At 42.6% G+C, this 25,086-nt stretch overlaps 3 protein-coding genes and 2 non-coding genes across 6 annotated transcripts in view; 4 read left to right on the top strand and 1 right to left on the bottom strand.

Moving 5' to 3' along the window:
• Positions 1-606: 606 nt before the first annotated feature.
• TSR1 (TSR1 ribosome maturation factor) lies at positions 607-10,967 on the top strand. 2 transcript variants are annotated; one of them, XM_065897655.1, is made up of 16 exons: positions 607-726; positions 914-1,017; positions 1,341-1,560; positions 1,680-1,814; positions 2,188-2,612; positions 3,386-3,545; positions 3,971-4,128; positions 4,387-4,583; positions 5,344-5,506; positions 5,856-5,966; positions 6,709-6,841; positions 8,150-8,266; positions 8,677-8,817; positions 8,922-8,996; positions 9,122-10,716; positions 10,838-10,967. In XM_065897655.1, the coding sequence occupies exons 1-15, from the start codon at positions 630-632 to the stop codon at positions 9,298-9,300; spliced, it is 2,415 nt and encodes an 804-aa protein (XP_065753727.1). In that variant the 5' UTR covers positions 607-629; the 3' UTR covers positions 9,301-10,716; positions 10,838-10,967. The 2 variants fall into 2 exon arrangements, with proteins under 2 accessions (XP_065753727.1, XP_065753728.1); XM_065897656.1 differs by lacking the exon at positions 10,838-10,967 and having other exon boundaries at positions 624-726; positions 1,341-1,391; positions 9,122-9,523.
• Positions 6,108-6,202, top strand: LOC136139600 (small nucleolar RNA SNORD91 family). Its single transcript, XR_010657120.1, has one exon. It is a non-coding gene; the product is annotated as a small nucleolar RNA SNORD91 family (small nucleolar RNA).
• On the top strand, positions 6,974-7,068 carry LOC136139599 (small nucleolar RNA SNORD91 family). The gene has a single exon (XR_010657119.1). It is a non-coding gene; the product is annotated as a small nucleolar RNA SNORD91 family (small nucleolar RNA).
• Positions 8,769-24,290, bottom strand: SRR (serine racemase). Its single transcript, XM_065897657.1, has 8 exons — positions 24,194-24,290; positions 14,635-14,806; positions 13,098-13,224; positions 12,805-12,908; positions 11,206-11,325; positions 10,999-11,073; positions 10,187-10,396; positions 8,769-9,854 (listed from the first exon to the last, which is right to left on the bottom strand). Exons 1-8 carry the CDS (start codon positions 24,202-24,204, stop codon positions 9,657-9,659), a joined length of 1,017 nt encoding a protein of 338 aa, XP_065753729.1. The 5' UTR covers positions 24,205-24,290; the 3' UTR covers positions 8,769-9,656.
• SMG6 (SMG6 nonsense mediated mRNA decay factor) overlaps positions 22,543-25,086 on the top strand; it is a 235,560-nt gene continuing 233,016 nt past the window's right edge. Inside the window, exon 1 of the mRNA XM_065897653.1 lies at positions 22,543-22,779. Within this exon, the coding sequence (XP_065753725.1) occupies positions 22,692-22,779 (88 nt within the window). The 5' untranslated portion in view covers positions 22,543-22,691. The remainder of the gene's footprint in view (positions 22,780-25,086) is intronic.

Below are 25,086 nucleotides of genomic sequence, written 5' to 3'. Positions count from 1 at the left end.
GTCACGGTCAGCCGTCCCTCCCCCGAGGGGTCGCCACGTCCCGTCTGGCCCTTCACACACACACGTGAGAGGTGGGGGCGCAGCTTGGAGTGACTGGGACCAGCAGGAACTTGTACGGAATCTGTGGAGGTGAGACAAGCGCCTTCTGCACGATTTGCCTTGTAGACTTAAGCAGCCCCACCTGGGCACTGAGGGCGAGAAAAGGTTGCTTAAAGTGACAAAGAACACCTGCTGCTGCAAACTGAGGAGCGGCGTGCACAAAGCTAGGTGAGAGGAGTGGCTTAGCCCTCTATCGCACAAATGGAGACTCTCCCTAAGTGATGCAACCTGATAGCGCAAAAAATAAAAATACAAGGGAGCAAAACAGCTCTCCGAGACTGAAAGCCCAAACCTCGAGTCTACATCCAGCGTTTTAAAGCCCGCAACAGCGGACCACCGCCTGGTAAAAGTTTACGAGCAGGTTTTGTGGAGACTCGGACGCCGTGCCCTCAGAAGCGGGTGGAAATAACCCTCGCGGGAGGACACGAGGAGCCTGGCCCCCCCGGGCGAGGACACGCCCCCAAGGCGGGGACCGGAAGCGCTCGGTTCGGCCCGGAAGTAGTGCCGAATTGGTACACGTGAGCGGCAGCATGGCGGCTCATCGCTCTGGCCCGCTTAAGCAGCAGAATAAACCTCATAAAGGCGGGCGGCATCGGGGTCGGGGATCCGCGCAGCGGGACGGCAAGGGTAAGAAGGTAGGGTTGGAGGAATAAGGGATGTTTAGTCTATATTAACTGCTTTTCTTCATGCCCAGAATGAGCTCCTACCTACTCCGGCTTGGACCCCGCGCAAAGGCTCTGAGGAGAGCAGAGAGGGATCTCCTTTCTTGACCTGCTAGTGCCCTGCGCAAGAGCCTTTTCTGGTCTCCCTACAGGCCGTCTAGCACTGAAAACCCTAAGCAAGAAGGTGAGAAAAGATCTCAGCAAAGTGGACCAGAGGCATCGTGCCAGCCAGCTCCGAAAGCAGAAGAAGGAGGCGGTGAGAGGACGCGGGATTGGGGAATGGTGTGGCTTCACAACCGTTCTAGGCGGGTAATGCCTCGAACTAGAAAATGTGACCCTGGGAAGGGGCCAGGGATGGAGAGTAACCCTAGAGCACGTGTCAGGCGTGCTGGCCCAGACTCATGCTAGAGCATTCTTTGCTTTGTTCCTAGCTCCTGCCCACCTCCTTGGCATACATGACACCTTTCACAAGAGAGATGCTGGTTGGAGGGTCGGGGTGGGCATCTGTACTGGTGGAAATGCAGTACTGAAACAAAGTACTGAAACATTGAGATGTTCTCTGATCCTTTCTTTCCTCAGGTTTTGGCAGAAAAGAGACAGCTCGGCAGCAAGGATGGTCCTCCTCATCAGGTACTGGTGGTTCCCCTGCACAACAGGATTTCCCTGCCAGAGGCCTTTCGACTCCTTCAGGATAGGGACACTGGAACAGTGCACTTGAATGAATGGGGAAGCACCCATAGCTTTATGCTGTTATGCCCCCGCTTGAAACATCGGTGGTTTTTTACATCTGCAAGGCCAGGTTAGAGCATGCAACAATATTTTCTATCACTATGTTTTGTGTATTAGTGGTAATATTTTTTTAGTATAATGTGCTGATGTCAACCACCTCTTCCTACTGACTTTGTCTTCTGTTTCCAGGGGATCTGCACACTGTGTTAGACATGGCTAAAGTGGCTGATACCATCCTGTTCCTCCTTGATCCACTAGAAGGCTGGGATAGCACTGGGGATTACTGCCTTTCCTGCCTCTTTGCTCAGGGCCTTCCCACCTATAGTAAGTGAGTTGGGAGTAAATGGAGGCCAAGGAAGGAAGTGAATTAGCATGTATAGTGCACTTACAATTTGCCAGACACTATGTCTGATGCTTGATACTATTGGAGGGTTGTACATGTATGGCCTTAACTTGGTCCATTGTTTACAAGTTACCTACCAAGATGTCTTTTTATTTCTGGACTGCCCATTGCCCAGAGAAAGAAGAAGAATGTGAAGTTTGGTTTTATTGTGAAATTTCTTTAGGGTAGCGGAGTGTTGGGTTTCCCAGTGATCTCTGGACTCACAACTGAACTGTTAGCTTGTTTGTGAGCCACAGGGGGGATTTTCATATAGTGAGGCAACAAGTCATGATACCCTTTCTCTTTTGTTCACAGCATTAGCTGTCCAGGGGGTTTCGGGCCTCCCACTGAAGAAACAAACAGATGTCAGGAAGAAGCTAAGTAAAGCAGTGGAGAAGCGCTTTCCTGATGACAAACTCCTCCTGTTAGACACTCAACAGGAGGCAGGGATGCTGCTCAGGCAGTTGGCTAACCAAAAGCAACGGCATCTTGCCTTTCGAGATCGGCACGCCTACCTATTTGCTCATGCTGTTGACTTTGTGCCTAGTGAAGAGAATAACTTGTTGGGCACCTTGAAGATCTCAGGCTATGTTCGTGGGCAGGCTCTGAATGTAAATAACTTGCTGCATATCGTTGGACATGGTGATTTCCAGATGAAACAGATAGATGCCCCTGTGGACCCTTTCCCTTTAAATCCTAGAGTGATCAAATCCCCAAAGGACCCAGGCATGGCAATGGAGGTAAGATTGGTGTTCTTAAAAACTATGTATTGTAGATTCACGTGTAAGCTGGCAGAGGATGGGAACTACAGAGAGGGTAGTCTGTCTGCACACTTGGACAACTATCCTAGTCCCTGGAGGTAATGGCTAGTTCGAAAAAAGGCAGTAGTCAACTACAAATAAGTTGCTATATCATATACTTATCCAGTACTTTGTAGATGCCTTGCATAGCAATTGGCTCTGGATTTACAGAAGGCACACAGGTTGTAGTCTCTTTCCTTAGACAACTTAATTAGGTCAGAAAAAAATGGCAAAGACCTGTGAAATAAAGATTGAGAAAGCGTGGTTGAGGTGCACACCTGCAGTGGAAGTTGAGAGAGAAGACTGGCAAGCTTCACAGAAGAGATCAGACTTGAGCCAGGTGTTGAGAAGGATGAACGTGATTTATGAGTTGAAAAGAGATGGAAGAATATCCTAGCAAATAAAGACTACATGAACCTAGGCAAAGTGATGGATCAGAGGGTTTCTTTGAACTCTGAAGATAACAGCTTGATGGGAGTAAGGTATGTAATAAAAAGGTAGGCATGAGACCAGATTATGCAGGGTCTCAAGAGCCAAGCAGAGGTAAAGACCTAGGATGGTAGGAAGTAGAACCATTTGAAAAATTCTGGCAAGTTTTCACTTTCTATTCTTCTATTTGAGGACTGTTATTTCTAGATCTTTCTGGTTATTATGTTAGATTTAGTCGATTTTTGGCTAATATTTAATTGACCATCAACTGTTTGGGTTTTCAGGTTTGTGCTACAGATGCTGTAGTTGATATGGAGGAAGACCTGAAGGTCCTAATGAAGGCAGACCCTGAGAGACAAGAATCTTTGCAAACAGAGGTTATCCCAGATCCAATGGAGGGGGAACAGACCTGGCCCACGGAGGAGGAGCTGAGTGAAGCAAATGGTTGGTATTGGCAAACTTGAAATTCTGGCCTAGAGTTGTGGGTTTTGTCTAGCTGCTCAGTGAGGACCTTATAAGGTAGAGTAGGATGAGGAAGTATTTGGAAGTCTTCTCTTACCTCCAAAGGCTATGTGTTTTCACTAAGCAAACACTGGACACAGCTTTACTTCGTTTCTCAAAATTACTTACGTTATTGTTTCCTAATGAACAGATAAACAACTTCTGATTTATTATAGGACTTATTTAGCTGTGTTAAGTATTGCTAGTTCTGAGGCAGCTGAATTAAATTGGGAAGTAGTCTGTTCTATTTATAGTGCCTGCCAGAGTTCCTGGTTTTGGTAGCAATATCTTGCCTATGTGAGAATGCCCAAAGAAATAGGGGAGGGAAGGAGGTATATAATTTACTTAACTCATTTGGGCTTTTACAGACTTATTGAAGGAAGCTTCCAAGGTAGTAAAGAAGGTTCCCAAAGGAACATCCAGTTATCAAGCTGAATGGATTTTGGATGAGGATGGCGAAAGTGGTGGGGAAGGAGATGAGTATGATGATATAGAACGTGAGGATTTTATGGAAGAGGAATCTCAGGTAAGGAAATGGGCCCTTGGGCAACTTCTGTATACAGCCCCAAATGCAAGGCAAGGTGCATTCCTGACCTTAAGGGGTATGTGTGGTCAGTTTCTTAGGAATGACTTTGTTGCCGGGAATGAGACTTTGTTTTATAACTTAGTCTCTATTAGAATTGATATTGGTTTGGACTAGGTATCTAGTAGAATTATTTTAGCTCGATGGCCTTTAAGGTAGAGATATGAGTTTCCTCTGAAATTGTAATCCTTCGTTCTACAGGATGAGGGTAGTGAAAAGGAAGAAGAGGAGGAATGTGAAACTGTGACTATGGGAGAGTCCGTGCATGATGATCTGTATGATGAGAAAGTGGACGAAGAGGCTGAGGGGAAAATGCTGGAGAAATACAAACAAGAAAGACTGGAAGAGATGTTTCCAGATGAAGTAGATACCCCCCGTGACGTGGCTGCTAGAATTCGGTTAGTCAACAAGTCTAAGATCAATCAGTATGTTTTTATTCAAAACTTAACGTGGCTCAGAACTATGTCAGTGTGATGTAAAAGAAGAAAAATACATTGTTCTTGCTCCTGAAGGGCTAATACTATATGGGAAGGTAAGACAGACATACGGGAAACAATGTTCATATTCTAGACTGTGTAGTACACAGACTAATAATGTTACAGTACATTACTGAATGAAATGCTGTGATTAATGCTTCCTTTGGAGCTAAGACTCAAAGTATATAACATTTGGAGATTTGGGGAAGTTTGGGTAGAACAGTGAGAATAAAAGAATGAAGATGTAGATGATCCTGTTTGCTCTAAAGGTGAGTCCAGAGAGTTTATGCTGGATATTAGAGAGACAAGGCTTTTATCGAGGATCTTGCTAGTCAGGTTAAAGAGCCACTCCCTGATATGCACCAGGGGGCCGCTGTAAATACTTCTAAGAAGCTGGGGTTTGGTGCTGAAATACTTGTTTCAGGCTGTTTTGGAGTGTGGTTCTGATTTAAGCTGTTAGGTTATTTTGAGAAATAGTGAATTCTTTTAAGCTAAAGCCTTAGGCATTTTATTTATTTACCTATTTATTTTTCAAAAATTAAAAAAGAAATTGTTCTTGTTTTTTCTTTTTTTTTTCTTCTTTTTAAGCCTTAGCCATTTTAGAAGTGAGTTGAGTGAAACGGTTAAGTAGCACCATATAAGTTTCACTATTGATTTATTTAAAATATCCTCTGTATTCTAGATTTCAGAAATACAGAGGCCTCAAGAGCTTCCGGACATCTCCATGGGATCCTAAGGAAAACCTCCCTCAAGATTATGCTCGGATCTTTCAGTTTCAGAACTTTATTAATACTAGGAGACGCATCTTTAAAGAGATTGAAGAAAAAGAGGTTGAAGGAGCTGAGGTATCTGCCTTCCTTTGTGCATCGCTATAATTTGTTTTTGTTTGCCAAGGTGCCCCCTCTACTCCTCCTGTTGGCATGAGTACCTTAATTAGTTTTGTGCTGCCTACAGCTGAATTAGAGGAGCTATCGAGTCATTGGTAAGAGTGATATTGGGAACAAAGAGGTATCAGGCATATTAGCTGAAAAAGCTTAATCTAGGTAGTTGAGGCATCTGTGCAGGGCTGTCTTGAAGGCTGAGGATTGGCTTTATGGTAGTCTGAGAGACTTTTTAACATATTTGGATAAATGCTTCATCATTATTGAGACCTTAAGGGTAATTGCATGACTGTTTTCTGCTTTCTTCTGGCAGGTTGGCTGGTATGTCACACTTCATGTCTCTGAAGTCCCTGTCTCAGTGGTTGAGCACTTCAAGCGAGGTGCACCCTTGATTGCATTTTCTTTACTACCTCATGAACAGAAGGTGAGTTAGCATCTTGTGGGAAATGGGAGTTATGACACTTTCCAACCAGTTTTGTCTGGCAGTCTGAAGTTTTATGTGACTGACATTTTGCTCATTGGGATGCAAAAGTCTGCCTGTATGATTAGAAGTCAGAGAGGAGGACAGAGAAGTCGATGATAGTTTTACCCAACATGTCTGAACCTGTCTGATACATCTCAGTGACGTGATCTCTGTGTGGTTCTGAGACTTCTCTGAGATAAGTACGTTTGTCAGGTCACACTTTAACAAAGGGTTGGCATCCATGAAAATAAACAGGGTTACTGCCAAGGTATAGATCTTTTTTCTCTTGATGGCCAGCAGTCATGTAGGTTGGGATATATGTGAGAGCTCTGGCCTTTTGGTCACTGTGAGTAAGGGTTGAGGCAAGAAGGGTCTTGAATGAGTGTGGTTTAGAGGTGTGTGATGAGTGAGTGACTTGTAGGCACTGATTTGGTGGCAGATGTTGAGCTCTTGCATGTTAGACATGGGAAGGTCACCTAGTGTAGCAGGGACATGAAAGCTCTGAAAACCAGCATATTTTCGATTTGAATGCCAGTTGTTGGTGAAGGTACAAGGTGAATTTGTGTCTCTTCATCTACACTCCACCATAAATTAGTACTGTCAATTCTTAGAGTGAATCTAGTCTGCTGGTTTGGTTTGCCTTCTTGCAGGTTAGGCTATTCTATTCCTGATATGAAGTTCTGTTTTCCTATTTGGTCCCCAGATGTCAGTTCTTAATATGGTGGTGAGCCGGCATGCTGGCAACACTGAACCTGTGAAAGCTAAAGAGGAGCTGATCTTCCACTGTGGATTCAGGCGCTTCCGAGCCTCACCTTTATTCTCTCAGCACACTGCAGGTAAGCAGTAGGGAAGCTTCTGGGTTCTTGTCCATCTTACTGTCTTTTAGGGGACTGAGATTTGGGGAGAGATGCAGAGTACACCATTTCAAACTCTCAGTCTCTGGGTTAGAGGTATTTTCAGTACTCTGGTTTAGGAGCCAATGATGTTTCCATTCGAAGTGTCTGAACCTGTCTGAAGCATCCCAGTGATGCAACCTCTGTGTGGTGCTGAGGCTTCTCTGCCATGAGTATTTGCTGCAGAGGCGGTTTTGGATAGGAGTTGGCTGCTTCCTAGAGATGATGTGTCATGGAACCCTTGGCATCCGTTGTGCCAGTGGCCGTGTGGGTGAAGGCTAGGGGTGCCCTCAGTTGGATAAAGCAGAGTGTGTGGCTTCTGAGATGTTGAGACTGCATGAGAATTTAGAGAGTGGTGACCAGGAATACTTTTATGACAAAAAATGATTGTGCTCTTACGTATTAGGAGTGGGAAGATGTTTGCATTAACTTGGGGGCTTCTGAACATTACCTACACTCTCAGCTCTCAGCAATGGCCGGAGGAAGGTGATAAAGGCAGCATTAATGGATGCTCTGGATAATTCTTTTCTCACCAGCCTTGCTGTCTAAATGAAGGAGTAATTTCTCTTTCCCTTAAAATATTTTGTTTCCCTATAACTTTCAGTATTAAAAAGGGTTAATACTGTATTAAAAAGGGTTTCTGTTGACGGTAAAGACAAGATCTAGATAGTCCCCAAGAAGAGATTAGTAAAGTTTGGCCCTTGGCCAAATCTGTCGCACTGCTTGTTTTGTTAAGTAAAGTTTTGTTGGAACACAGTTGTGCTTTCTTGTTTAATTTTTTTTAAATGTCTGTGGCTGTTTTTGTGCTACAGTGAGAGTTGAGTAGTTGGAACAGAGACTATATGGCCACAAAGCCTAAAATATTTACTATCTGCCCATTTACAGAAAATGTTTGCCAATCCTTGCTCAAGACTAAGAGCTGTTGAATCAGTGAAGTGTTTTTCTGTAAAGCACTGGTTCTCAAATGAGGCAGGGGTGATGTGTATCAGAATCACCTGGAGAACTTTTTCCAACTCCAAAATAAAGTTTAAGCTCCAAGATTCTGCCTCCAGTTGAAAAATCACTGATAGGATTGGGTTTTATCTTTCAGTTGTATCGAGGCCAGAAAATGTTTGGAGAATTAGTGGGATAAAGAAACACTAGTTGCCTTAGGTTTAAGAGTTGCAGTAATACCGCTTTTCACAGGCCTCTGGATTACCTATTGTTTCTCAAAATATTTTTTGGTTTTTATTTTTTTAACCTTTATGGCAGCGGATAAACATAAATTTCAGAGATTCCTGACTGCTGACTTGGCTCTGGTGGTGACAGTATATGCCCCTATCACTTTTCCTCCTGCATCTGTGCTGCTTTTCAAACAGAACAGCAATGGTAAGTTGAGTTCACAGAGGTGAATAGGCCTGTGGGTTCTTAATAAGATTAACTGCTTTCTGTATTTAAATTTGGGGGCCAAATGGCACAAAAAAGGTAATGATGATTTTCAAGATATCCCAATCTCAGCCTCATATTGGGTCTGAGGCAAGGATGACGAATGGGGTTTTATCTTGCTTGCAAACCATAGCTAATTGGTAGAGGCTGCTCAGAGTGCTGTATTTAGGGTAGGTTCTGAGGATAGGCTCAGCAGGAATATCACTTAGTGATCTTTGCCATGAACCCAGGAGGGGCAGCATAGGACATCCCTATTTTGTTTCCCTAAGATCTCACATAGATCTTTAAATAGACTGGACAATAAATGAAGGCTTTGACCTGTGGACTCCTGCTGCCCTGCTTTTGCCCCTTAGGAATGCACAGCCTCATTGCCACAGGCTATCTATTGTCAGTGGATCCAGACAGAATGGTCATCAAGAGAGTTGTTCTGAGTGGTCATCCTTTCAAAATTTTTACTAAGATGGCAGTGGTGCGTTACATGTTCTTCAACAGAGGTAGGTGCGACAGATGGGATCCAGTTGCCTTTGTGGGATGAAGGTTGGATTTATATATTATGGATAAATGTTTCATCTTGGTCTTCTGTGTGTTTGATTCTAAGAGGATGTGCTGTGGTTTAAACCGGTGGAACTGAGAACAAAGTGGGGCCGTAGGGGACACATCAAGGAGCCTTTAGGTGAGAGAATGTGGGATTTGGGATCTTGTCTAGATTTCCCCAGTGCTACTAAATGACTGTTGGGTTAGACCACTGCTTTACAATTTCCTATTGAATTTGACCAACTCGTGCTGTTTTCTTTGTAGGTACTCACGGCCACATGAAGTGCAGTTTTGATGGGAAGCTAAAATCTCAGGACACAGTACTGATGAACCTCTATAAAAGAGTTTTCCCCAAATGGACTTACGATCCATATGTACCAGAACCAGTACCTTGGGTGAAAAGTGAGATTTCTTCAACAGTGCCTGAAATGGACATGGAATAATGGATTCAGTGGGATTCTGTCTCATTGCTACTAGTTAGCACTCTAGGGTTGGGAGCCTGTAGATTGTGACTGGGCAGTTTATGTTTTCTACTTAAGCCTACTTAAGGTCTGCTGCTCCTTGTAGCAGAAGACTTTTCTTGGCCTTGACAAGGTATCTCAGTTAAGTATGGATGTTTTTCTACTGCAACTTAGTCCAAAAAAACTATTAAAACTTACTGAAATATACATTCTCCATTAGGATTTTGAAAGCTCTTTAAGAGGGGAAGATAGGAAGTTGACAATGACCAGGAGACAAAATTTCCAAGTGTCTAGACACTGAGTCCCTTTCCTTCCTTTTGCACATATTAAACAGATTTCTAAAGAGCTGGCTTTTCAGCCTGCTTCACCCAAGTTAGGGAAGTTAAGTCTACATTTCCACCACTGAGCACAATACAAATGTTCTTTACTTCTGCGGAAACTGTTTGAAAATGCTGAGACAGCACAGCGGCCACTCCAACACCAGCTGTAGGTTCAATAAGCAATTTCATCCTCTCCCACACCAGCTGGGTTGCATACTGTTGGTATAGAAAGGAGTAAGAATTAGTGAAATGGGAAAAGGGGAAAGAGCCTAGTTGGTTGGCCGTTATAATTAAAGGCCACATGGGGATATAATATGCCTCATCTGAATCTTCCTACTGCTATATGTTTGTGCTTGCCAATGAAGAGCAGGGCTTTTTTCATTCCAACTCTGCTTCTACGGTCTTAATACATCTAGGGCACCCTCCTATGTGTCATGAAATCACCTAGTTGAGTCCCTAGTGGGTGAGTTGCTACTTACAACAGGAGGGTTTTTTGCCTAAGAAGTTGCTCCATTCTTTTGTTGTCTCCTTTCCTCTTGGGGCCTCACCTTAATTTCATCCTCTGTGACGGTGAAGACGTCATCCACGAGGTCCCTTATAATAGGCCAGGTGTTTAAGCCAATGCTGGATCTGACACCATCTGCTATGGTTTCTGGAGGATAGGGATTGGGGGCCAGTTCCCCTTTCAGTTTGGACTGGTAGCAGTCATTTGCATTCAAGGGTTCAGCAGCATATACCTTGACACTAGGTCTCAGAGCCTAGGAAGAGGAGTATTAGATAGCTTACAACTAGCCACAGCATTTTGCCTGCATGCTTGCAGTAAAATGACTACTACAGTTAACATTTCTGCCCAAGAGGCTTTCTTTTAACCGATATAATGGAAATAAGGCCTTTAAGCACTTGAAATTGTTTTCCATTCTGGCCTCGGTTGCCTAGATCACAGCTGGTTCTGCTGGTAACTTGGGAAAAGAGTAGCCACTGACTTGGATAGTAGGTTGGTAAGATGGAACTCAGAGGACTGTGAGGGTGCCACTCATTGTAATGGCTTTTGTGCTGTAAAGTTTTCATTAAGAAAAGGGCAGTGAGGGACTTCCCTGGCGGTCCAGTGGTTAAGACTCCGCCTTTCCACTGCAGGGGGCACAGGTTCAGTCACTGGGAACTAGGATTCCGCACGCTGTGCGGCCAAAAAAAGAAAAAAGGGTAGTGATGAAGAGAAGGGCCTTCTATCTCAAGTGCCAAGGGATGATGAGAAGGAATGGCAATTTGGGGGAATGTTGAGCAAGTATTCACAATGTACTATGATGTAAAATAAACTCTTCTATGCCTGAAGTAGGGAGTCCTTCAGAAGCTGTTTTCTTACCTTAACTGTAATTGCTATTCCAGCAACCATTCCTCCTCCTCCTACAGGTACCACCAGTGCATCTACCAAGGGAACCTTTAATGAGAAGAATATAAAGTATAAATATGTCTATTAATAACCATTTTATACGTACATATAAAATAATTGGTTCTATGGCCAAACAGCATTACCAGTAAGTGGCTAAACAAGAACTAACTAAGCTTTTACCTGGTTTAGGACTTCCATGGCAATTGTCCCTTGCCCAGCTATCACTGCAGGCTCCTGGTTGGGATGTACCATGATGCCTTCTGTTTCTTCCACAATTCTTTTTGTAACATTTTCTCTGGACTGAAAGAGTACATTAATTTAGCTTACTTGATTTGTATTTAATAGAGTTCCCAACAAGTTAGATTCAGTCATTTAACACTTTATTTGCCATCTACTTTTTTCAGAATTTGTTTTGGCACTGGGGATATAACCGAACAAAACAGTCCCTGCACTCAGTGGAGTTATGTTCTAATATGGTGAGGAGGTGTGGGATATAAGTAAATATATGGTATGTCTAAATGCTTTAGAGAAAAATGAATTTATTTTATATAGGGGGCTCGGGAAGGGCCACTGGTAAAGTGACATTTTAATAGATTTGAACAAGTCCTGTGTACCTCCAGAACATTCCAAGGAAAGAGTAACAGCAAGTACGAAGACTACAGAGAGCAGTGCTTGGCTTTCTGAGAAACTAAGTGTGGTTTGTGTGGAGTGTTTGGAGGAGAGTAATAGTGGGAGATGAAGTCAGAAAAATAGAAATGGGCCAGTTCATCTGGGCCATAGATGATTGCAAGAACTTTGGTTTCCACTGTGTATGAGATGGGGAACCACTGGAGGATTTTGGGCTGACAGACACATTCTGACTTACCAAATGGATAGCTCTGGTTGCTCTTTTGGAAACAAGACTTGTGGGGCAAGGGTGGAAGCAGAGGACCAATTAGGAGGCTACTGAATCTAGGTGAGGACTGACATTGGTTTGAATCAGGGTGGTGAAGGTAGAGGCTGTTAGAAGTAGTTGAATTGGGCTTTTCTGGTGGCGCAGTGGTTAAGAATCCACCTGCCAATGCAGGGGACACGGGTTCGAGCCCTGGTCTGGGAAGATCCCACATGCTACAGAGCAACTAAGCCAGTGCACCACAGCTACTGAGCCTGCTCTCTGGAGCCTGTGAGCCACAACTACTGAAGCCCACGCGCCTAGAGCCCGTGCTCTGCAACGAGAAGCCCGCGCACCGCAACAAAGAGTAGCCCCCACTCACTGCAACTAGAGAAAGCCCGAGCGCAGCAACAAAGACCCGACTCAGCCAAAAATAATTAATTTAAAAAAAAAAAGTTGGATTACGGAAATATTTTGAAAGGACTAAGATTTGGATGTGGGGTATCAGAGTTATCAAAGATAACTCCATGTTTTGAGGATAATGAAGGATAAAAGTTGCCATTTACTGAGATGGGGAAGACTGGAGGTGGAACAGTATTAAGATGAGGAGTTTGGTTTTAGACAGTAAGGTTGAGATGCCTATTAAGGCACCCAAGTGGGAATGTACAAGTCTGGTTAAGAGCAAAGTTCAGGGCTGGAGTTAGAGTGTAGGTGATATTTTAAACTATGAGACTAATGAGATCATCTGAGTGAGCGTAGGTAGAGAAAAGGTCGTGCGTGCCAACACTTAGAGAAACAACAGAAGAAACAACAAACAGACAGAAGCTGCAGCCAGTAAGGTAGGAAGAGAAGTTTCACTTTACTATGAAAGCTGTTAAGGTGGTACTGAACATTGCTCTCTTCCTTACCTCGTCGCTTTGTTCACTGTATACTATAGAGGCTCCATAGCCTTGTATCGCCAATTTTTTACAGTTGGGAGCTGTTTCGGGCACTACAATATAAGCAGGAATCCCTGGGAGGGAGAAGCATGTTTGGTTAGTACAAATCAGAATTTAGGATAGAAATTTATGTTCAGTTTGCTTGTAATCAGGGACTTGGAAATTTGTTCCCTCAGCTATCACCAACCTCACTGAAAGTTAAGGCTGCTTTTCCAGTCCTCTCTGATGAGCCTACCCAGTACCCTGGGAAATTAATCAAGTACCTTGCAATTTGGCAGCATAGGAGAGAGCCTGGCCATGGTTTCCACTGCTGTGAGTAACAACAGCTTTGGGCTTCTCTTCTGAAGTGGCAGAAATCAAGCCTCTGATTGCATTAAGGGCACCACGAATCTGGAATAGGGGAATGGTGAATTAATATATTTGATTAAAAATTCTTTTCAAAAAACCAAGGAGCTTTTTCACATTTTTCTCTTCCAACACTGCACATCCACTCCATGACTAAATCTTATTGAGTCTATCTCCTAAATATCTCATGTTCATCTTGGCCACTACCTTGGTGAGGCCTCATTTCTCAACTTGGTATCACCAAATCTCAGCTGATCCTGCCTCAAGGATTATTCTCATCTAATAGTTCCACTAGATTAGGAAAGTGAGCTTTTAAAAAACGTTACCTTTTTCATTGATTGCCTATTTTTGCAAGAAAAGTACAAATCCCTTACAAGCTGCAGCCTTTCTAAACATATCTACCTCTACCGTTGTAGCCATCCTAAATTGCCTCTAGTTTCCATCCTACCAGGTTAGCTCACAACTCTGTACCTCTTGGCATGCTGATGCCTCTCCCTGTAGTTCTTTTCCCCTACTCCCTGATCTGGCTAAAAGTACTCATCCTATAAAACTTGGATCAAACAACACCTGGTTCAACCTCCTTGTTCTCCCAGGCAAAATTAGGTACTTCATTCGTTTCCGTGGCCCTTGTTTGTAACTCTTTTAAGACACTTGTCATCAACCTATTTTGTCTTCCGCTGCAAGTATGGATATGGGGCAAGGCCTAGCGTACATATACCTAGTATAGTTGGTGAAAATAAGTGCTTGATGCATGATGAATGAAAAATAAACGATGGCAGAAGCAAAGGGCAAAAGAGAATGGAGAAGTTTTTGTTTGTTTAAAATAAAAGTTCTCAGTTAATGGGTATGGAAAAAGGTAAATTCCTGAAATCCTAAAGCTACCACTTAATGGGTACTAACAATACCTGTTAGGCACAGTGCAAAATGCAGCTTTTCAGATTTTTACCTGAATGGATCTGAAAAGTTCAACTAACGGTCAGAGAATTCGGGTAACAAATCAGCACAGAAATCTATCTGTATGCATAGGAGAGGCACTGACGTATTTTGTAGAAAAAGGTCCTGTTATATGAGGGTTGAGCTAGGGTTAGATCGTTTATATTCATAATAAGGTATAAACAAATAGTAAGTTGACAAAGTGGTGATCACACATGTCCAGGTTGATGACTGTGGTCTTGGCTTAATCGTTAGAAGTTCCCCCTTTTCATTCTCAAACATGTCCTCGTCTGGATAGTAAATTATATGTGATCACCTTAATTATACGGAATTTTGAGATTGTGTAAAAGTGGCTCTTGTCAATGCCATGATGCTAAGTAACCAGGACTTGAGCAAAGGAAAATTTCTACAACACTTTCTTTAGCTGTAAAAAGATACTAATTGTACCTACCTCACTGGGTGGTCAAGAGAATCAAAGTGGCTTGAAAAGAAACATGATACACTATCAAAAGAGATTGTTACCTTAAAAGATCCAGTTTTCTGGAAGAGTTCACATTTGAAGAAAAGATTGCGCCCTGTTACTTGATTCAAAATGGAGCTTGTTAGCACTGGTGTGAGGTGGATGAAATCTCGAATGTTGATATGTGCTTTCTCAACATCAGCAAAGGAGATGCAGTACTGATCACACATGGTTCTGAAACCCAGGAATAAGAGAGGGGTCAAAGCAAGCCTAGACGATGTATTTAAAGTGGATTTTGCAAATGCATAACACAGACCCATGGAATGTACACCACCAAGAGTGAACCATAATGTAAACTATGGACTTTGGTGCTAATGGCATGTCAATGTAGGTCCAGCTGTAACAAATATACCACTCTGGTGAGGGATGCTGATAGTGGGGGAGGCTATACATGTGTGGGGGCCGGGAGTATATGGCAAATTTCTGTTCCCATCAATTTTGCTGTGAACCTTAAACTAAAACAAACAAAAAACCCAAAAAACAACCAAACAAAAATCTTAAGAAAAAAAAAAAGAAAATGCATAACATAGGAAAATAGACTCAGGGTCTGTGGTGTTAATGTGGGGACTGTCTCCATTACTGGGGTCCAGAATCTCTGCATAAGGGAACTTCTCTTGAAGCTGAGTTTCTTGGTGTATACGTTTGCTTTGTTGAAACCTCATAGGAGATAACTGGTGATGATTATTGAAGGCTTAAAGCTCAGCCCTCACCCCTACCATCCATCTCTTGGCACTGCCACTGGTCTCTACATTTTCATGACTGTGAAGCTTGAATAAACTGGGTTCAAAATCTGCTACAAATTTTTATTTTAAAAAATTATTTCTCAATTTACCAAGGGGAAAAATTGCCTACAATCCTACCATCTTAATAAATTATGTTCACTATGTTTCCTTCTGTTTTTTCAATATACATATATGACAGTTAAAATCAAAGCATAAATAACATTTTTACTCCTTTTCCATTTGGCTCGTTCCTCAAAGTTTTCATAATTATAATTTTCAGTAACTGTATTATGCTTCCACTTCTTACTATTTTTACTGTAGTGTTTAAACATGAAGTTTCTCTTTATTTTTCCTTATTAGCAAAGGTAATGTATGTTCAATAGAAAAACAATTTAATCTGCTTTCCTCTCCAAAGACAATTGCTACCGAACCTCTGTTGTCTCTCTTTCCAGGCCCACATACATATGCAGGCAAAACTTTTTTGACAGGTTAACTTGCTTTTTTCGGACAATATATCTATCAATCTTTGCTTATCAATAAATATATTCATGTGACTTTTTATTTTATTTGATGTGGAACATTTTTTAAAGTCTTTATTGAATTTGTTATAATATTGCTTCTGTTTTTTGTTTTGTTTTTTTTGGCCACGAGGCATGTGGTATCTTATCCCCGACCAGGGATTGAACCCGCATCCCCTGCGTTGGAAGGCGAAGTCTTAACCATTGGACTGCCAGGGAAATCACTATGTGATTTCTAGTGAAATGACTTACTAGTACTTCTTTTTACAAAAATACCATAGTTTTAGATAACTCTGTTGTTGAACATTTAGATTTCCTTTTTTTTTTTTTTTTTTGGCTATGATAAATAATGATGTAATGAACAGCCTTGTTGCAAGATCTCTGTTTATCTCTATACATGCTTTGAGTAGATTCCACCAGTGGTATTTTACATTAAAAGGCATACACGCTTCTAAGGCTTTTGATACCACTGCCAAACTGATCTCCAGAAGAGTTATAGATCATATCAATTTATACACCAACAGCACTTTCTAAGGAATGACTATTTTCCTTCACCCTTACGGTATCATTTTTATCTGTCAATTTAATGAAGTATGTCTAGTAGTTTACATTTCTTTAATTACTAGTGACTGAACTTTTATTTTATTGAAGTAAGGTTGATTTGCAAAGCGACTCAGTTATACATATACATACACACCTTCTTTTTCGTATTCTTTTCCATTATGGTTTATCACAGGATATTTAGCATAGTTCTCTGTGCTGTAGGACCTTGTTGTTTATCCATTCCTTTATATATATATATAAATTTATTTATTTATTTATGGCTGCGTTGGATCTTCGTTGCTGCACTCAGGCTTTCTCTAGTTGGCGGCGAGCAGGGGCTACCCTTCGTTGCGGTGCCCGAGCTTCTCATTGCTGTGGCTTCTTTTTTTTTTTTTTTTTTTTTGGCGGTACCCGGGCCTCTCACTGTTGCGGCCCCGCTCCCGTTGCAGAGCACAGGCTCCGGACGCTCAGGCTCAGCGGCCATGGCTCACGGGCCCAGCCGCTCCGCGGCATGTGGGATCTTCCCAGACCCGGGCACGAACCCGTGTCCCCTGCATCGGTAGGCGGACTCTCAACCACTGCGCCACCAGGGAAGCCCCAAGATAAGGCATTTTTAAAATTAGACTTTTAAACTGCTTACTGATGATGTATATGAAAGCTAATAATTTTTGTATATTTATCATGTAATAGGATACTTTACCAGATTATCTTGTTAGATCTAATAGGTTTACAGTTTATTCTCTAAACCATCATGCTATCTGCAAATCAAGATAATGTCTTTACCTTAAAAATGTACCTCTCGTAACTTTTTCAATGACTTCATAGTTACTGGTTTATATGGATTTGCCATCTCCTCCTGAATTAATTTCAGTAATTTTTTTTTGTAAAATCACTTAATTTAAAATTTATTAGTATAAAGCTGTACATATTAATATTTCTAAGTATTTTTCATATCTGTGGTATTCATTCATTCAACAAATTTGAGCACCTTCTGTGTCAGATACTGTTTGATCTGGGGATATAGTATTAGAAAAGTAGACTTGTTCCTCCTCTCAAAGATTACAATGTATTGGAGAGGTGTCTAACAAATAATCCAATTAAATATGTATTTACAAACATTGATGTGTTAACTTAGGGAAGTGTATTATGATAGGATACTATAGCAGGAGGCCTTATTTAGATCAGTGAAGGAGGTCAATGAAGACCCTCTATGTAGAACTGAATTTTTATTATTTTATGAATAGTTTTTTTTTTCTTGAGAAGTAAAATTAAATTATAACCTAAAAGATGAATGGGCAGAGTAGTGGGGAAAGTGTTTCAGATAGAGGGAATATTATGTGAAGGCTTTAAGGAGGGAAAAAGATTGGCATTTTCCAGGAATTAAAAGGTCAATGTATCTGAAAATGTGATCAATGTGAAATGTGATAAGAGATAAGGAGAGTGAAGTTGGCAGAGTCTAGATCATAAGGGACCATGACTCATGGAATTTTTTTTTGGCCGCACCTCACAGCATGCAGAACTTCCCAGACCAGGGATTGAACCCAGGCCCCCAGCAGTGGAAGCGTGGAATCTTAACCAATGGACCACCAGGGAAGTCCATGGATTTTTTTTTTTAAGAGCAATAAAATGCCATTGGACTTGTTACCAGGGGAGGGGGCGGGGAGGGATAAATTGGGAGATTGGGACTGACATATACACACCACTGTATATAAAATAGATAATAAGGACCTACTGTATAGCAGAGAACGCTACTCAATACTCTGTAATGACCTATATGGGAAAGAATCTAAAGAAGAGTTCACTTTGCTGTACAGTGGAAACTAACACAACATTGTAAATCAACTATACTCCAGTAAGTTTTTTTAAAAATGCCATTGGAGAATTCTGAGCAGGTGACATGTTAGAATCCATATTTACAGAAAATCACTTGCTACATGGCAATGAATGAAAAGGAAAGAGAGAAGAGTGGAATCAAGGTATCCAGTTATGAAGTATTACAGTTGTCCACACGAAAAACAACAGGGGGGCTTGCATGGTGAAAGTGGAGGTAGAAAAAAATAATCATTCAAGATACATTTTGGAAAAACAAACGCATCAAAAAATGGGCGAAGGACTTGAATAGCCATTTCTCCAAAAAAGATATACAAAGGGCCAACAAGCACATGAAAAGATGCTCAACATCTCTAATCATTAGAGAAATGCAAATCAAAACCACAGTGAGATACCACCTTATGCCTATTAGGATGGCTACTATTTTAAAAACCCCCAAACTGGGAAAATAACAGGTGTTGGCAGGATGTAGAAAAACTGGAGTCCTTGTGCACTGTTGGTAGAAATGTAAAACGGTGCAGTTGCTGTGGAAAACAGTGTGGTAGTTCCTCAAAAAATTAAACAGTATTACCATATGATCCAGCAATTCCACTTCTGGTTATATACCCAAAAGAATTCAATGAAGGTCTCAAAGACATATTCGTACACCTATGTTCATAGCAGCATTATTTGCAATAGCCAAAAGGTGGAAGCAACCCACGTATCCAGCGACAGATAAACGGATAAACAAAATGTGATATATACATACAACAAAATATTATTTAACCTTAAAAAAGGAAATTCTGACATGTGCTATAACATGGATGAATCCTGGGGATATTATGCCAATTGCAATAAGCCAGTCACAAAAAGACGAATACCATATGGTTACACTTATGTGAGGTACCTAGAGCAGTCAAATCCATAGAAAGGAGAACGGTGATTGTAAGAGGCTGTGGGGAGGAGGGGGCAATGGGAAGCTGTTTTTCAATGGGTACAGTTTCAGTTTTGCAAGATGCAAAGAGCTCTGGAGATTGGTCGTACAACAATGTGAATGTACTCAACACTACTGAACTGTACACTTAAAAATGGTCACGATGGTATATTTCATGTTACATGTATTTTACCACAGTTAAAAAACACACACGCACATACATTTTGGAGATTATAATTAGTTAGACCTCTTGGTTACGAGTGACAGAACCCCAATTTTAACTGGCTTAGGCACAAGAGGGAGGTGATGAGAATTTACTGGCTCATGGAATCCAAGGAAGAGTTGAACCATGGGAAGGGCAGGAACATGGCACATCAGGAACAACTGGAACTAGGGACTTCGAGATTTTCCAGGACTTTCTCATTGTTTCTCACCTCTGCTGCTTTCTGCATGTCGGCTTCATTCTTTTCACTGCAGACCAGCTGGTTCCGCATGGCAGGACACATGGCTGCTGACAGCTCCTATGTTTTACATTTTACGGCTTCCAAACTGGAGAGGGATTTTCTTTTTTTCTTAGTTTCAGTTAAAAAACATTCTGGGTAGGGACTCTGATTGGCCCATCTAGGCCCAGGACCAGTGGCCAAGGGTGTGAGGTCATTTAAGACAATACTATGCAATAGAAGTATTTACAGAAACATGAAACAATGATTTCTATAACACAATATCAAATATGTACATTTAAAACACATACATATATAAAACAATACTATATATTATTCAAAGATACATGTATATCCAAGGACATATATCAAACACATTAGAGTGGCTACTGAAGGAAGAGGGAAGGAACATGACTGGGAATTATAATGAAGGAAAAAAAGACAAAATGAGAAAGGCCTTGTTGATGATAATGTGAACTGAACAGCAGGACTGCCTCAAATCTCTGCACCTGAGGGAAAAATAGGAGCAAATGAAGGGAGTAAAAGAGGAAAAAAAGGAAAAAAGGAAATAGACAGAAAAAGGAAAAGAGAAAGTACTTCTGAGTGAGAGTAAGGGACAGTGTTCAAGAGAAAAGGAAGGTGAAAATGTTGAGGTGATGAACTCCATATGTCACCACTACAGATATAGAAGAGACATATCCTGATATTGGATTGAATGTGGGGACTGAGGGAGATGGAGGTGTCAAGGATAACTCTTGGGTTTTGACTTAGATGGTGGTATAATTTACTGAGATATAAGGCTGGCAAAGAAACAAATATTTTAGGGGAAAATCAGAGATTTGATGAGCTAAGTTTGCATTACCTAGGAAGCATTTGGTAGGATATCTTGAATTTTCAAAATTTTTTGCCAGAAATGTGTCTATTTTAATGTCTATTTCTGAAGAATGAGTGCTTCAATTTATCAAGTGTTCTTTTTCCTTTATTATTTCTGATTTTATCTTTATTTCTTCTATTTTTATTTTCTTTTTCTACCCTTATTGAATACGTAGCTTATTAATTTTCATTCTTTTTACTTATTTATTTATTTATTTGGGTGCGCTGTGCAGCTTGTGGGATCTTAGTTCCCCAACCAGGGATCGAACCCGGGCCCTTGGCAGTGAGAGCTTGGAGTCCTAACCACTGGACTGCCAGGGAATTCCCAAGATAACCATTTTAAAAAGTTCGGTATGTATTCTTCCACATCTTTTTTGATGTATTTATATAGAAATTTACATATGCAATAAATGGCTTTGCTGCACTCAGACAGAACCATACTCTATATCTTGCTCTGCAATTGGCTTAAAAAATTAACAATGTATCTTGAATATATCAGCACATATTTTAATTCTTTAAACTCAGCTTTCATTGTGATACAGGTCTAAATATGGTTGTCTTTTCACTTATTTCTACCTGGTATTTCATGAACCTTTTAAATCTGAGGGTTGAATTTAAGTCTTAAATCCAAATTTTTCATCAACTTGGTAAATTTTCTTCTATTATATATTTGATTATTGCTCCTCCTCAGTCAGTTCTGTTATCACCTTCTGGACTCATATTTGATTATTAGTTTTCTGGATCCATTCTCCATATCTCGTACCTTTACCTCTCAATAGTTTCTATTATATTTTCCCTCTGAGTTCTCATAAAATTTTTTGAGCTGGTTTAACTTTTGGCATATCTCATCTGCAGCTCACTGATACTACTGTATTAATGTGGCAATGGTGTTTTTCCTAAGAAAGTTTTCTTCAGATTATTTTTCCATTAAAAAAAAACTGTTGCAATGTCCTCATCAATTTCACTATGAAAACAAATTAGTTTTAAACATTTTTTTATTTCTTTCATATCTGTTTTAAAGATTGCCATTTGCTCTGACCACTCCAATCACTCCTCTTCTTTTGCTATCTACTGACTTTCTCCAACTGTTGAGAACTTCGTGGAGGCGAAGCGTCTGCCACCTAATAGGAATTGAATGAGTTGTCAGAGATTGTTTAAATCTTTTAAGCCCAGTCTAAGGAATAATCGGTAACTATTCTTTGATGGTGTAGAGGTCCAATAGGTTGTGTGGGACTGGGAAGGAGCTCAAGAGGTGGAGGGAAGCAGCCTTGCAAGAGGAGGGAGTTCCACCACAGTTCTGAACACGGGGCTCATGAACAAACAGGTAAAGTACCAGTCTTCAGATCCAGTTACATTTTAAAGATAAAAAAAAAAAAAAATCAACCTGAGATCCAGGAAAGTCAAGTAATTTTCCCCAGAATCCACAGTGATACAGAAATTCCCAAATCGACTCATAACACCTCCTGACTTATTTCCACACAACCCCTCCCCTCAGCAAGAGCCATCTATACTGTATTTAAAAAAAAAAAGTCACGAAGTTTGGGATGTAGATTGCCATAAAGAAAAAGACTTTTGAGTCTCTGGTAATTATCGATTGTGTCACCCTGGGCAACTTGCTACGGTTCTCTGGGATTCAGTTTCCTCATTTAAAAAAAAAAAAAGAAAAGAAAGAAAAGAAAGGGACATAACACTAACTATCCTACAAGATCTTGACGGTCGCAAAGTAAAAGCCTGGGGCAGTAGTCCGGGCCTGTGGCGGGAGACCCTGGCCTAAGATGACTGGAAAGGGCCGGACGGTGGAGGCCCCCGTCAACCCGAGCCCCAGGCTGGTACCGGTGTCCTCGAAGGCCACCACGGCAGCAAGAGCAGCCACCGCAGCGAACGCCCACCTTGCCTGGCCTGGCTCGGCCGGGCCAGACCTCACCTCACCTCCCAGGCGCCGCGCCTCCAACTCCAGCCTCAGCGCACCTTCCCGGCCACACCTCTGCGCACGCGCGGTGCCGGCCTGCCCCGCCCAGGCTCGCGGCCCGCCTCTTCCCGACCGAACGTGCGTTCGGCGCTTTTCCTCCCAGTGCGGCCACCGTCGTTTGGGGAGGGGGGCAGGAGGGGGCGGGGAAAAGGGTGGGAGGTGGGTGAGCGCGCGCGCCACCCGTCCGTCGTGGTTTCCTGGCTGCGCGCGGCGCTGGTGGAGTAGCTGCAGCTGCAGCAGCAGCCGCGAAGATGGCGGAGGGGTTGGAGCGTGTCCGGATCTCCGCGTCGGAGCTGCGAGGGATCCTGGCCACACTGGCTCCGCAGGCCGGGAGCAGAGGTGAGTCGCGCCGCCCAGCTCCTGGGCCGGGCCTGCCCGCCCCGCCTCCCTCTCCTCCTCTGCCTCCTCCCCGCTTAGTTCGTGGTGCTCCAGAGCCCCCGCCCCTTCCCCCAACAGTGGGGGCGGGGGCCGAGGGCGGTCCCTCCCCGCTCTACCAGCCAGAAAGCCGGTGTGGGGTCTGGCTCTGCCGGCTCCGGCCCCTCCGGGAGAGCGTAACCCGGGTTCCTTCCTCCGCCCCCTTTTCTCACGGCGAAGGTGACTGCTCCCCATTGCCCCAGCCCTCTCACAGGGTTCCCAGCCGTCAGGGGACGCCGAAAGGAGTGGGCTCCGGGGTCTGGTGGAGGCCCCCGGGGTGTATGGTTCCCCGAGGAGTCATTCGCAGGCCTGCCCCGTCGTTTCTTTAGCGTTGGAAGGAGCTGGGAACATCGAGGAGGAAGGTTCAACAGCTTGGGACTTCGTTGCTGAACTTTTTTCCCCCAAGGCAGGCTTCTGAAGGCTGCGCCACCGGAGGGATCCAGGACCTCAGAGAGCTGACTCTACTCTGGTTTGGCTTTGGCATGTGTGGGAGCAGTTTTTATCAGGGAGAATGTTCAACTTGCAAGTTAAAGTCTCCAGCCACACCAGGAAAGCACCAAGGAAGATTCTAGTGTCTCACCTCTCTTTGGTTAGGCAGTGGAGTCGTGTAGAATGGTAGTTATATTCCTGCAGGCTTGTGGCAGAAGTCTGAAATTGGTTTTCATGGGTCATGTGCACTGGATTATTCAGGTTGTTTGCTCCCTTCTCTCTGGAAAGTGGTAGTGGCTCTTCCCACCCCACCCCCCAGCTTGCACAGGCTGCTGAGGGTGAGCTGTTCTGGAGTTAACTGCTTTCCCTTTGTTCGTAGTGGATGAAGCAGTCTTTTAGACTTCAGAAAATACTGAAGCAGTATCTTAAACTTAAGGGTTTTGTGGGTTTTTTTTTTTTTTTTTGGCGGTACGTGGGCCTCTCACTGCTGTGGCCTCTCCCGTCGCGGAGCACAGGCTCCGGATGCGCAGGCTCAACGGCCACGGCTCACGGGCCCAGACGCTCCACGGCATGTGGGATCCTCCCGGACCAGGGCACGAACCCGTGTCCCCTGCATCGGCAGGCGGACTCTCAACCACTGCGCCGCCACCAGGGAAGCCCTGTGGTTTTGGTTTTTTTCCAATTTCGTTACACCCATGGGTGTAAATGCTGGAGCGTGTAATCCCTGTTATGAGCTTCTTTGCATTTGTGTTTATAGAACAGTAATAGGATTTTCTATAAAATTCCATTTTGAGTGTACTCTGTAATCTCACTAATTCCTGTTTCTTCCCCACTGAACAGTTTAGTGGCTATTTACAGTAGACTCTCCCCTTAACAGATAAACGTAACAGGTAAAAAAATTGATGCTTGCTTATCTGTCATTCTGTAAGTTCCTGGAGCCTGGAGAGTGGTTTCTAAAGTCCTGTTCTCTTATTCTTGAGTGCCCCAGTCGTTGGTATTTTGAGAGCGTGTCACAATACTTCCATCATCCTCCAGGGAAAGCTCCTTTATGGAACTTTTTTCTTCTCATATAACATCATCATAGTAGCAGTTAGTCTCAGTATTCTAATGATGACAGTCTGAGCAGTATTTCCTTGGAAGGACCCTGCTGGCTGCTGTTAGAGAGTTGGTGAGCATGAGTGGAGTTGAAAAATGTGAAAGGAACTGCTTCCTGTTTGCTTCAACAGGAGGTATGTGATTGGGTGGTTGAAATCCTAAAGAAGAGGATTGTCCTGGCCAAGTTCAGTGACTGGAGTTGCAAATTTTTTCTCCAGAGATGTCCAGAACTGTGGATTGTTATGCATACTCCTCTTCTTCTCTGCCCACCCCCCCCCCACCGCCCCCGACCCCTTAGTATGTTAAAAGGACTCAGCCACACTGGAAAAATGTTAGAGGCAGAAGAAGAGACCAGGATGGAGCTGAGGGCTCTATAGCAGAGAATAGTCCAATGCAGAACTGGTTAGAGATCTTTTATTCTATCAATGATTAGGTAGTTTGGGATCTTGTGGATCCGAATATGATTTGGGTAACAAGAGAATGTAGGTTTTATTCCTTGTTTCCCCAACTCAGGTGTAGGTAGCTCCAACACAGTTAAGTTCTTAGTTTTGCCAGTTGCTGAAAAAATATTGTAAACTTAGTAGAATTTCTGTTTCTGCAGAAATTTCCTTCCTTGTCCACCAGTATTAACATATCAATGTGTAATTCTTGCTTGACTTTTTTTTTTTTAATGTTTGTTTATTTTTTGGCTGCATCGGGTCTTAGTTG

This window comes from Phocoena phocoena, chromosome 19 (genome assembly GCF_963924675.1).
Source record: "Phocoena phocoena chromosome 19, mPhoPho1.1, whole genome shotgun sequence".
Taxonomy (NCBI): Eukaryota; Metazoa; Chordata; class Mammalia; order Artiodactyla; family Phocoenidae; genus Phocoena; species Phocoena phocoena.
The sequence above is the reverse complement of the archived record's forward strand: the minus strand, read 5'-3'. Positions and strand labels throughout refer to the sequence as shown.